This window comes from Gopherus flavomarginatus, chromosome 2 (genome assembly GCF_025201925.1).
Source record: "Gopherus flavomarginatus isolate rGopFla2 chromosome 2, rGopFla2.mat.asm, whole genome shotgun sequence".
NCBI lineage: Eukaryota > Metazoa > Chordata > Testudines > Testudinidae > Gopherus > Gopherus flavomarginatus.
This window is the reverse complement of record NC_066618.1, coordinates 142,065,129-142,079,098: the sequence shown is the minus strand read 5'-3', so window position 1 is coordinate 142,079,098 and position 13,970 is coordinate 142,065,129. Positions and strand designations below refer to the sequence as shown.

The following is a 13,970-nucleotide window of genomic DNA, read 5'->3' as shown; positions in this document are numbered from 1 at the left end:
CATATGCACACACAGCATTAACAAGGAAAGGGTTGTGTCATTTCTAATTTTGCTTATTGTGATTCAGTGTAGTGTAGTGCCCATGCTCCCATGTGGGCCAGAAAGTTAAGTCCTAAACTAGGACACAAGCCCATAGTAGTTCTGATCCATACCGTTTAGATTATGTGGGTAATGAAAACATCCTTAGTCCATGAGATGGGCTAAAAATTAGAAGTATCGGGATCTTGGCTACTGGGCGCAGGTCAGGGCCTGGGTTAGAGGGGGCTTGATAATGTGGCCTTTGTTCAGTCTATCTGCTCAAGGCCAGAAGCAGAAGTTGGTACAAGTGTCACAGTGTAGGTTCGGGTCAGAGTTCAGATAGATGAGCTGCAGTGGATAGGAGCCAAGTGAGTTAGCCAAAGTAGGATTAGGGGAACAGAGGCAGGGCAAGGGGCCAGGAGCTGGGACCAGACTTGAGGCTAGGTATCAGGAGCAGGGCTGGAACCAGGAACAAAGTAAGGTATCAAGTGCAGCGTAGCAGGGTTTGTTTGCAGGAACAAACCGGGGCCTGCCTAGTTGCACAGACACTCTTCACTGCAGCTGCTTTCCCTAGGCTTTAAATAGCATGCCTGAGCCAGTCTGGGCCTCTCTGGGTGGGACATCCAGAGCTGCTTGAGCCCATAGTGCTATAGACTGGAGTTCCCATTTCCCCAGAGCTGTCAGGTGACAGCGTAGACATGGCAGCAGATCCAGACCTCAGATCCTCACAATAAGGGATATAATCTCTCATGCTTAAGGGCATAAATCAACTGCTATCTAACTGAGGTTAGGATGAAACTTCCCGTATGGCCAAACTCTTGCAGAATTGTCTGTTGCAGAGATTCTAGCAGTGCTCCTCTGAAGCAAATGGTCTTGGCTTCTGGTTTGTCATGAGACCGGGATGGAATGTTCTTTTATTTTGTTGTTACATTTTTGGTCGTGGGAGAGGTTTAGGGTGCATGTTTATATTCCATAAAGGTCAGATTAGTATTGATGTGGTTACATGGGGTCTCCTTAAATCAAACACTGAGACTCAATAATGTGGTACGGAACTACGTGCATAGCTGTGAGCTTTATTGATTGTCTGTACTGTATTCACGCAATGCGTACTAGTAGCTGAAAATCTTACCTATCCCAGCCTATGCTGGAATCTGTATAAAACCTTCGAGAGATTCTCCAGGGGATGTTTCCTCTTTGGTTATTCCAAAATCCTGGAGGGGATGCCCCCAGTAGATTACAGTGACGTTAATGCAATTCTGTAACACGACTAATGTTATTATTGTCTTACATTTAGCTTGTGCCTTTCCTCTAGATGTCATGTGCCCTAACGACTGTTGCACGGCTTGGGAATTTTTGTAAAACCAACAGATTATAAGTATACAGACCTGTAAAATATCCACAGGTTATAATGTGGAATATTGTTCCCCTAACAATGCATAATAAAGCTGTCATAACACCAAGGACATTCTAGTGACATTAGAAAACAAAAGCTCAAAGCATCTGCTTTTATTAGGCCTACTGTATAAAAATGAAGACAAAAGGATTGTGGGAGAGGGAAATATGAGTGCAAGAGAACATACTAAAAAGAGCTTGAGGTAAGGAATGTGAGTACTAGGGTGAGATGGGAGGGAATGAAGGAAAGAACAAGAATATGTAAGGATGACAGAGCAGACCTTGGGAAAGGGAAACTTAGGTTAGTTCATCTTATTAAATTGAATCATGTTTTCAAAGCTTGTTAGAAAGGGGAATTGAAGGGACCAAAGAGCCCGAGGCTACGCTCCTGGGGCATGTAGTGTGAGCCTGGTGGGGAAGGTAGCAACAGAGCAGCACTTTTTTAATCTTTCCCAAGTCAAGCACTGAATTAATAGAAATAAGGTCCCAACTCTGCAATGAGCTCCACACAGGTAGACTTCTGTTGGCTTCATGTAGACACAGGTCTGCTCATGAGGTGCTTGTTGCAGGATCAGGGCCTTGCTATACAAAAGGTGAGTATAGATACTTTCTAAGTGTCCTGGGTCCAGCTCTTCTCTTAACCAGTGCCCATCCAGACCACCTTCTTTGAAAACAGGAATTTGGCCCCTGAATCTAATTTCTAAACATCCCTCAAACCAATGACTAGCAAAATGTAAATCAGAATACCATGCTCAACAATGAGTGAGTACATGCTCCAGAAATATATTCTAAATGAAGCAGCTCCCCGGATGGGGTGAAATGCTCCTGCCCATTTTAACTCAAATTTATTTGAGGGGCCTGCTTGCTGACAAGCAGACGCCTGTTTACTTTGTCAGTTGGGAGGAACGTATCCTCCATAGCTCTTCATTTTGTGTGTGTGTGTGCGTGCGCGCGCACAAGCAAGCGCATGCATGTGTGTATGGATAGGTTTAATTGCAATTGGAATCAGGATGCACATTCCTGTTTAAAATATGCATTAGACCAGGGATCGGCAACCTTTGGCCTGCGGCCCACTAAGGTAAGTATCCTGGGCCAGTTTGTTTACCTGCCACATCCGCAAGTTTGGCCGATCGCGACTTCCACTGGCCGCAGTTCGCTGCTGCAGGCCAATGGGGGCTGTGGGAAGTGGCAGCCACCACATCCCTCGGCCCGCGCCACTTCCTGCAGCCTTCGTTGTCCTGGAGTGCCGAACCATGGCTAGTGGGAGCCGCAATCGTCTGAACCTGCGGATGCGGCAGGTAAATAAACTGGCCCGGTCCACCAGGGTACTTACCCTGGCGAGCCACGGGCCAAAGGTTGCCGATCCCTGCATTAGACATTGTGAAGATATGCAAAATGTTAGGTAGACTTAGCAGGTAGCAGTGATTTGTGTATGAGTGAGTTTCATGGTGTGGGGGAGCAGGAGAAGTATATTTGGCTGCTTCATACCCTGTTTGCAACCTTGGGGAGGATGGATATGATATAAAGTTTGCCCTGAAACAATAGAGGAGTCGAAGAAAAAAGAAGAGGCAGTAAGGGCTTATTTACACAGGGAAGTTAATTTGGAGTAAGATGGGGTGTGAATTTAATGTGCAATAGCTATTCCTGATTGATTTGTGTGGAAGCTCTTATTCCGGAACAAAAGTGCCCTATTCCAAATTAGCATAATCCAAAATGGATTAAATGTATTCAGCATTAAGTACGGTTACTCTGAAATAAGGATGTCCACACAATCAGTTAATCAGGAATAGCTATTCCAGAATACCTTCCGTTGTAGCAAAGCCCCCAAAAAAGAAATACTTAAATGCCTGTCTTTGGGCCTGCGCTAGGACATGGGTGACTGACACAGCAAGAGATGCTTCTTTCTCAGTATGGTTGTGGGTTTTGGCGCTGTGGATGGTTCAACTGAGTCCTCCAACTGTTTTACAGACCCATGCGTAGCATAAAATGTTAACAGATGAGATTTTAGCTCTCCAAAAGTGTGTGTGAAACAAGCTTTTATTAGTCTTTGTTGACATTTGCATGCAGTTATAATGATGCCCAAATGTGCAAGGCAGGTGGGAACGTTTAACAGGCTGCTGCTAGTATCACAGCAAGACACAGACAACATACTGTACACCTATATCAGATAGTGCCCCTGCCATGTGCCAGGCATTTGCAAACATAGGGTAAGTTGCTCTTTCTGTCTCCAAAGAACTCCTTGTAGATCCTTAACATACATAGTTAACCCGGAGATCCTGTTTTGTATGCCATTGCAGACCTATATTGGCTCCATTGTTGCCTCTGTGAACCCCTACAAGACCATTCCGGGACTCTATGACCGCACCGCAGTAGAGCAATACAGCAAGCACCACATGGGGGAAATTCCACCTCATATCTTTGCTGTCGCTAACGAGTGCTACCGCTGCCTATGGAAACGTCATGACAACCAGTGTGTTCTCATCAGGTAAGTGGCTACTGCATTCATTATTCCTAGTCCTACCGCTGAGCTTTAAAGGTAAATTGAAAATGAATGCTTGGAATGCCAGGGGGAAAAGCACAGAGGAAGAGCATGCTCTGACCCTTTCCCCTATTTGTGCAGATGTAGAATTACTACGTGATCCTAATCAGCCCTTGAAAGACAAGGCATTTTTTGCTTATATATGCCCTGCAGTCATTTAATGAAAAGATGTCTGAACTCCACACACTTTTTGACTGTTCGCTTACTTCCTTATTTTGCTCTAAATGTGTCACTTTTTCCATTGGCTTCTGCTTCGCTGTGCAGCATGATAATGTGTCATCACTAGTCTTGAAAATTGAATGCATCAAAAAAAGATTGTCAGTGAACCTATAAATAATAATAATGAAGTCCTGCCAACTCATTGGCTATTTAATTCAGTGTAATTAATTTTTCTTGTTTCTCCTATTGTTTAACCTGATTATGCTTTAGTTTGATGGAGCTATAATAGTTTCCCCTGTGGTCTACTGTTTGCTGGTGTTCAGAACTGCAGCTGGCACTTCAGTAGCGCTCAGTCGCAGTTCAGCCCCTGCTTCCCCCTTGTTGCATGGGAGAAGTTCAGTGAGCCAGCTCTTTCCTTGAGGCAGATCACTTCCCCTGCTGACTGAGGGTGAAGCTAAGGCTCCGCCTACTCCGTGCCCCTGCTTGCCCATTCTCCACACACCTAAGCAGGATGGGGAACAGCAGCTTGGTGGCAGCTGCTTCCCCACTCTTCGCAGGGTTTAGTGATATGGATAGCCTGCATGCAGGAGCAAGAGGCTCCTCACACCCCCTTACATCCTCTACCTAGCTGAGCTCATGACCGAACGCTTCATGAATTTGCATGTCATCCTTGTGCAGGGGCCATGCTAATCTTCTCTGTATCATTCCAGTTTTAGCATATGTGCTGCCGAGCCCCTATTAATTAAGCCTCACAACCTCGTAATGTAAGTATTTTATTCATCTTGTAGAGGAAAAAATGAAGACATAGTAAAGTCAAAAGATGTGTCCAGGATGACCACTGAAGTTACACAGTAGCAGAGTGGGGACTAGAACCCTGGAGTTTTGATTTTCCTCTGCTCGAACCAGGAGAAAACACAGCTTTCAATGAGATTAATGTAAACTGCTGATGTAAGCCCCTCTGACGCAGAATTATTAAAGCTCACGGGTCATTGGATTTCTTCCTCTCTCTCTAGCTTATCTTGCTCACTTTCTTAGAGGAAAACAACCTTTTGAAACAAAAATGATTTCTAGGTTAAGCTGTGGAAAAAGATCAGTTGAAAAGGACAGGTCCCCCTTCCAAGATGGACCCTGGAAATGGAGGCATATCACTCCTAATCCAAAAGAGAGGCTGCCTGACCAATACGTTGGAGATAGGGATAGTTCAGACAAGTAAGATACCACAGGGCCTGACCATGGTCTCTGGAAATGAAAAGGTTCCAGTTTTTGTTAGAGAGGAGGTTTGAGGCTCAGACAGCATCTTTCCTCCCTCCAACTCCACAAAAAGCCCTTCAACAAGTGTGGAGCTCTACTATTGTAAGGGGCATGGCTGGGTTTAGAGGGGTGTGGCCAAGTGAAGCCACTCTGTGGCAACTTTTCCCTCCCATCAGCAGAGGTTTTCCCACATAACCAACACTGCTGATCAGTATCCTCTTTTTCTTGTGAAAGGCATGATCTGCCACATGTAATTCAGAGCCATGCTCTTGCTGGGAATGTAAACCAGATTGAATTATGTTGCCCCTTAAATGTCACTAAAAAGCTCTTAGATACCAATCCCAGCACCCCCCTCCCACGCAAATGCTGCCTAGTAACAGTGCCAGTTTGGCTGACGGCATGTTTCAAATATGGGCTGAGAGAATCCCATTTCTCTTTGGACTGTGTAATGTTGAGTCCAGGTGGCACCTCTTAAAGCAATAATATACAAAAAGGTCTCTGTCACAGAATATGAAACTGGAGTCAGATGATTTCATGGCATACTATCAGAAAATTGCTTGAATACAGCCTGTTTGCTCTGAAACACGGAATGTGAAGCCTCCTGTGGAACCAGCGTAGTGGCTACTGGTATGACGTCCACTATTTATTAATCCCATTCCATGCTCTTTTGTGTTGAGACAAGAGGCACCTTTCTTCCAGCTCTTCATATGCCCCTGAGAGGAATGCTGGGTTTTATCATAACTAGGAACCACAGCGCTGGTGAAAAGAGTCGGTATATGTAAGCAGTTTCTATAGAGTATTAGCATAGTGAGGGACAGGGAACGGCTTTTGCCAGAAAGACATGGGCATGGGACAAAATCCTACATTCTGTCAAATACGTCTGGCTTACAGACCAAGACAGTGGGAAATCCTTTTACATTAGTCATAGTAATTACTTGGCTTCACAAAAGAGTTGATGGAGGATGACCTACATCATATTGGCATTGTGTTCATATTGGCAGTAACTGGTTTGATGCCAGTTACAGTAGAAACATTGTAAGTCAACGGTTTTAGCATTTTGAAAGCATCCTCACTAGCATCACCAGTGTTTGTGACAAACCTGGTTAATTTACTTTTTCAGCTGACTTTTAAACATATGTGTCTCAAATCTTGTCTCTGTTGATTTATATGTGTTTATTTGTTTCATTTTTCTTGTTCACTGTTCTCTCATTTGGTCGTGTATGTGCTCTGCCGTGGGTGCAGCTAATGTTTTGGTTAACATCTGGCCTGATAACTGTGCAAATTGTTTGGAAGAGGTGTGCTACTGGGACCCTCTATCTAAGACGCTGGGGAAGACTTCCTGTATAATAGCTGAGGGGGCGATAAGAATCATGCCCAACTGTGACACTTCCTTTGGGTGCCCAGGACCGAGTGTAACCTTGTCTCCCCCCGCCTCCAGCGTGAGGGAGTCTTTCCTGTGGTAGCTGAGTGTCAGTGCCTGAACAACACCAGCCTTTCAACCACTCACGCACTCTCCTCGGGACTCTACCTGTCCTACTCTGCTTTGTAAGTTAACAACAGAGGAACCCCAAGCACCCTTGAAGAGCATTCCCCTGTCACAGACACTCATGGTAGTTACCAGGTTTGCTGCTTCCAAGGAATAGTATAAACACACCAACTTGTTGGGAGCTGATATTCAATTGAATCAATCTAACAACACAGCGCTGTAATCTACTTATAGTGAAAACAAATCAAAGGTTAAGATTTAAGAGATAGTGAGCAAGGATAACAAGAACAACAGATTAGAAATAAAAGTATAACATGCTTTTTTGAGACTAAAAAGTAATATAACAAGCTACAATCCTTGTTGAAAGCTGACTTTTCTCACCTAAGCCTTTTCTGCAGCGCTTCAGTCCGGGTTGGCTGAGATCCTGTTTTCATAGATGTAACCGCATTGCCTGGTTATGCCCTCAGGTGCAGGATGAAAGAGGGATCATGTTGCCTTCTTATGCCCCAAAGTTAGACTTTGGTATGTGCTCCCCTGTTGAGTTCACATCCCCACCATCAGCCTGTTTTCCTGTTGACTTTACATGCAAATAGGGATTGTTTTGTGTTGGTTTTACAATGCTTAATTTACATTGGAGACCTAGTGAGAGAGGTGATTCCACATCCCATTGTCTGGCAAAACCTGCTTGTCTACCTGCCAGGGACACATTCGAAATATATGTTCAATACATACATACAAATTCTTAAATATTACCCATACCTACATCACACAATGACCAGGAAGATTAGTGTGACGTAAGCTTCCATTGGACACTTTGCACAACCCTTTTTGGGTGAATACTGTGAAGCAGTGTGCTAGATGCAGTGAGTGACTCAGGCCTGATACAAAACCGTGAGTCCTTTGCCAGTTGGCATAGAGAGGTTCTTAGGGGTCACACCAATAATAATAGCAATACCTAGTTTTTATATAGCATTTTCTATCCGTAGATCTTAAAGCAGTTTACAAAAGCAGTAAGTCATAGTACTGCCATTTTAGAGATGGGGAAACGGAAGCACAGAAAAGTGAAGCGACTTGTCCAAGATCACCTGGCAGGCTGATGGCACAGCCGGAATAGAACACAGGCCTGCCAAGTTCCAGGAGCGTGCTGGGTCTGTTGAGCCACAGTGCTGGCAAAACATCATCTGGGAAAATTTCACATTCACAGCTTCTATCCTTACAACAATTTTCTGCAGGCCTGGCCCAAAGCAGTTGGTTAGCATTTGTAAAATGCTACGTTTTGGACAAATACTGGAACACAACTTTATAAGGGATGGTTTCACTTTTACAAAATTTAAAAGGAAATTGTGCTCATAGCTATAATTAAAAAGAATCAAAGAAAATCAATGCCAATTTCTGTGATTTTTTTATTTTATTTTTTATTTTTTTTTTTTTTGGCTGAGAGTCAGTCTGAGCAGACTAATAACATGGGCCAAGACTTTTAAACGTGGCTAGTGTTTTTGGCCATCTCAGTTTTGGGTGTCAGACTTGAGACCTTGAAGGGGCCTGGTTTTCAGAAAGCACTAAAATCCCATTATTTGTGGGGACATGGCTGCCCCATAGAAGCTCCCTGCTGACTGAGTATGATGTGGCTGAACACTCCCTGTCCCAGTTTCCTTTCCTGAGGTTATTCTCCTTAGCTTCACAGACTTAACCCTCTAGCCAAGTCACAGAACAAGAAACTCAAACTAAAAATCCCAACAAACAAAAATGTTTTTCTGCCTGTTGAGGGCTTTCCTTCAGCCCATCCTCTCGGGTCTATTCCAGCCCCTTTCTGGGCTACTGTGAGAGTCTTTATGGCTCTGGGATAGAGCCTTCAGCCCCTGGGTGGACTGTGTTCTCACACCCTGCTGAGCTTTCTTCCTGGCATCCTTGCCTGTTCCACTAGAGAGCACTGGGCCCCCGAACTGGTTCTTCCTGAGCAATCCACCTGCTGCAGACACTGGCTCAGGACGTGCCATAGAAGCCTGCCCACTCGCTGTGGTTCCAGCACACAGACTGGTCTCTAGGCCCTTTTATAAGGCCTAGATGTCTCTTAAGCTATCACGTGCCCCTCCTTAGTCCCGAATCTTCAGGCTGGGGAGCCACTAATTACTTACGGCACAGGTGTGGCTGGACCCATTCCCATCAGGGTACGTCTACACTACGGGATAATTCCGATTTTACATAAACCGGTTTTATAAAACAGATTGTATAAAGTCGAGTGCACGCGGCCACACTAAGCACATTAATTCGGTGGTGTGCGTCCATGGTCCGAGGCTATCGTTGATTTCCAGAGCGTTGCACTGTGGGTAGCTATTCCGTAGCTATCCCATAGTTCCCGCAGTCTCCCCCTCCCCTTAGAATTCTGGGTTGAGAGCCCGGTGGCTGATGGGGCAAAAATCATTGTCGCGGGTGGTTTTCGGTAAATGTCATCAGTCATTCCTTCCTCCGGGAAAGCAACGGCAGACAATCATTTCGCGCCCTTTTTCCCTGGATTGTCCTGGCAGATGCCATAGCACGGCAACCATGGAGCCTGTTCAGCTTTTTTTTTTTTACAGTCACCGTATGTGTGCTGGACGCCGCGGACAGAGGCGATACTCCAGCGCTACACAGCAGCATTCATTTGCTTATGCATGATAGCAGAGATGGTTGCCAGTCGTTCTGTACCGTCTGCTGCCAGGGTAATTTGGCAATGAGATGACGGTTATCTGTCCTTCTGTGCTGTCTGCTGCTATCATGGGTGCCCCTGGCTCAGGTCGGCCGGGGGTGCAAAAGCAAAACTGGGAATGACTCCCTGAGTCAATCCCTCCTTTATGGTTTCTAAAAATAGAGTCAGTCCTGCCTACAATTTGGGGCAAGTGTACTAGAGAAGCAGTGTATCAGAGAGTACAGCTGTTCCGTGTCAGATCCCGCAGAAATGATGAGCTGCATGCCATTAATGGGGGGTGCCCCTGCAACAACCCCACCCGTTGCTTCCCTCCTCCCCCAACCTTCCTGGGCTACCGTGGCAGTGTCCCCCCCCATTTGTGTCATGAAGTTATAAAGAATGCAGGAATAAGAAACACTGAGTTTTTAGTGACATAAAATGAGGGGGAGGCAGCCTCCCGGTGCTATGACAGTCCAGGCAGGACATTAAGCGGTGCGGAGGAGAGGAGCCCAGCATCCCGCTGCTATGATAGTCCAGGCAGTACAGAATCTTTTCTTTACACAGGAAAGGGAGGGGGCTGATGGAGCTCAGCCCCCAGTTGCTATGATGAGGACGGTTACCAGCCGTTCTGTCCCATCTACTGGGAATGACCAGGAATCATTCCTATTTTTACCCAGGTGCCCCCAGCCGACCTCACCTGAGGCAAGCCAGGAGTACTCAAGGGCTGATAGTGACGACGGATATCAGTCATATTGTACCATCTGCCACCAGGGAGGGGAGAGGAGCGGATACTGCTCTTCACTGCTGCAGCATCGCGTCTACCAGCAGCATTCAGTAGACATAGGGTGACATTGAAAAAAGTACTCCCCTTTTCTTTCACGTGGGGGGGGAGGGAGTAAATTGACGAGCTAATCCCTGAACCACGCCGGACAATGTGTTTGACCCTACAGGCATTGGGAGCTCAGCCAAGAATGCAAATACTTTTCAGAGACTGCTGTGGACTGTGGGATAGCTGGAGTCCTCAGTACCCCCTCCATCCATCCATGAGCGTCCGTTTGAGTCTATGGCCTCCCATTACACTTGTCATGCAACACTGTATAGCCTGGAGATTTTTTTTTCAAACGCTTTGACATTTCGTCTTCTGTAATGGAGCTCTGATAGAACAGATTTGTTTCCCCATACAGCGATCAGATTCAGTATCTCCCGTACGGTCCATGCTAGAGCTCTTTTTGGATTTGGGACTGCATTGCCACCCGTGCTGATCAGAGCTCCACGCTGGGCAAACAGGAAATGAAAATCAAAATTTCGTGGGGCTTTTCCTGTTTACCTGGCCACTGCATCCGAGCTGAGATTGCTGTCCAGAGCGGTTATAGTGGTGCACTGTGGGATACCGCCCAGAGGCCAATACCGTTGATTTGCGGCCATACTAATCCTAATCCGATATGGTAATACCAATTTTAGCGCTACTCCTCTCGTTGGGGAGGAGTACAGAAACCGATATAAAGAGCCCTTTATATCGATATAAAGGGCCTCGTAGTGTGGACGGGTACAGCGTTAAATCGGTTTAACGCTGCTAAAATCGGTTTAAACGCGTAGTGTAGACCAGGCCTCAAAATGGCCAGTTATCCTTTGACACCGCCTGAAAATCAGGCTCCATTAAGGCTTCTCATTCGGGTTATGCAAAAATTGATGTGTTCAAAGTGACTAGTCACTTTTAAAAACCTTGGCCATGCCTGGTTTATTTGCTTAGAATTGAAAGACGTTGGAGTGATTGGTTTTGTCAGTTTTATTGGGCAGGTTAGCTCTGATGTTTGAAAATGGTAATGAGAAGCAGAACTTAGCTGCCACATGTCTGAATTCAGAGTATTAGTTATGTTGCCTGCAAAAGAAGGTACCAAAGGAAATCTTAGCAAATTCCATCTTGAAAACTATGATATAAAACAAGTATTGTACCCAAGTTAAGATAAAATGAAGTTGTGAGTTGTCAACTTTCAAATTCCACTATATTGCTCCTGGTTCATTGTTATGTTGTATCTAAAATTATAGGAGGTTAGAACTGCATTATAAACTAAAGAAGGTTTAGCATCATTTGGAATTGTCTAGACATGAAGCACCCCCTAGTGGAGTTAATCAGTTTTGCAATTTTTTTGAAGAGACTCCTGTGAATTCAAATGTTCAGAATATAATTTAAAAACAAATACATGGGATTATTTTTAAATGCTATGATTTTTTCTCTAATTGGAGACATAAGGTAGGAAAATGGGAGTGTAATATTACCAGGACTGACTCAGACTGCAAAATAAAACCCAGTGTTTATTAACATAAAGCTATCTTTACCACATAAAAGCTAGGAGAAGATTGAGGAAGTGTTTTTTAAATGAAGTTGCAGAAAAACACAGTAATTATGCAATTTGTTAGACAGTGCTGCATTATTACACTATAATACTGAGTCACAATGATGCAGCATGCTAACATACTGATCTAATGCCATGTTGCAAATACTGCTATCCAGCATGTGCATAGCATGCTGTGATTCTCATGTGACTCCATTACTCTATTACAACTGGCACTATGTGAAGTGGCCCTTGACCTCTGCCAGGCTGAATATTACTGTTTTTATTAAGTTTATGTACTTAAAGCCTTTCGTACAGAGATGACTACACCGAGACATGTTCATATTGCTTTAAACTTTGTATCAGTCTACACATTACATCACAGGATCATTTCATTCGAAACAATTAGCTATTATAACACAACAGACAGACTGCACAATAACCTACTGCTGTCGTATTTGGAGAGATGAACCCCAGGCCCGGCACCCAGCCTGAGTAGCTGGACTGGGCTCTGGGTATCTCTGCAGGGGTGGGAGAGGAATCTTCTCCTTTTCAGCTTGCAGGGCAGTTGTCTTAACTAGGAAAGTGGTCAAGTTTAGGTCAGGCATAGGTAACACATTAGCTAAATCAGACCTAAACTGGACCTTTTTCCTAGTGCAGTTGTAGGGTAACACCTTAGCTTGGTTTTTAGCTGGCCTTATCTATGTGTATTCTTCTCCTCGTATGTTAGTAGTTCTTCCATTTTTTTAAATTAAAAGCTTAAAAAAATACGAACCCTAAAACAACTAAAGAAATGGAAACAGCAAACCTGAAATCACAATCCAACGTCAGACTGTTCACTTTATTATCAGCTGACTGCCTGAAACGTTTTCGCTCAGATTGAAGATCAACATAAAACAAGCTATTCTTTGGACAAGACCTGAACTTTTTGATGGGAAGACTTTATTTATGAGACTGACATACCAAGATTAAACAGTGCATTTGAAGAGCCATGTTTGCTGTGGGGGCTATATCTTTTACTCTATCATGTAAGTTATAAATCCAAAATATTGAACTGAGGAGTGATTTAGAGTGTGTTGGTTCAGTCATTTTGCATATGAAAGCCCTCGGAGTGAGAAATCTTTTACTGATCCTCTTTCCCCTCCAGTAGTCCAAAGTTCAGACTGTTTTGCCCTTCAGAAAGCACGACATGTGGAACAAGTGATGGAGAAAGATTAAAGATTTCCAAAATGAGGACCTCACAGACTGCTGTCATACTTTGTGTATCCAGAGTACTGAACGTAATGGATTGGAACAAGCTTTGCGTTTAAAAATGCTTGTGGTGAGAGGTTAGTTGAAAGGTTGAGTGCACACTAAAAGAGTCTACTTCCCTGAGGATTTTGTAGGACTGAACTACCACAACACAATGTAAGTGTTTGAGTTGTAGTAGTCATGCAAATGATGAATGGAAAGTTTGGAGTATGTGGTGTTTTTTTCATATTTTTATTAATAATACAACTTGCATTGGGTCAAAGAGCTGCAAAGAAAGCAGCAGCAAAACATAACTAAGCATGGTACCAACTATATTAGAAATAAGAAGAAAAAAAACCTTAAAAACCAAATTTAAAACCATTACTAGCACAAAAGTATAGCCAAATGATGCTCCCAGTTACCCCCAGTATAAATCCAGAGTGACTCCATTGGCTTCAATAGAATTACTTCAGATTCACACCAGGGTGAGTCAGAGCAGAATTTGGCTCATGGCACAGGACAGAAATGGCAACTCTAATAATTGGAGAGTGATCCAGATCCTTAGCTGTCCTACACTGGCATAGCTCAGATATCCAGATAACTGCAGTGAGTCTATGCTTATGTATGCCAGCCAAAGATCTTGGCCCAGAGGGCAGGCAGGAAAATATACATCAGTAAAGTGGGATGTTTTGTTGTTTTTCATTTGGCAAATGCAAAGGCACTGAAGTATAAAACTATTTAAAAATGAATCCCGGAAATGCTGTTGCTCATTCTCATGTGCGCAAGGTACTAATGTAATGGAAGGATCTCATGAGAGTTATAAAAGGTCAACATAAATTAAATGTTCTGCAGAATTTTTGATAGAATGTAAATGTGTGATGGATGAATGAAGGTCAG

The 13,970-nt window shown here is 44.1% G+C and overlaps 1 protein-coding gene and 1 non-coding gene across 2 annotated transcripts in view; one reads left to right on the top strand and one right to left on the bottom strand.

Annotated features, from left to right (window-relative positions):
- The window catches only part of MYO10 (myosin X), a 254,009-nt gene that overhangs the window by 130,033 nt on the left and 110,006 nt on the right, over window positions 1–13,970 (top strand). The window contains exon 4 of the mRNA XM_050937621.1: window positions 3,708–3,895. Coding sequence (XP_050793578.1) covers window positions 3,708–3,895 — 188 coding nt within the window. The remainder of the gene's footprint in view (window positions 1–3,707; window positions 3,896–13,970) is intronic.
- On the bottom strand, window positions 4,742–4,843 carry LOC127046051 (U6 spliceosomal RNA). Its single transcript, XR_007772916.1, has one exon. It is a non-coding gene; the product is annotated as a U6 spliceosomal RNA (small nuclear RNA).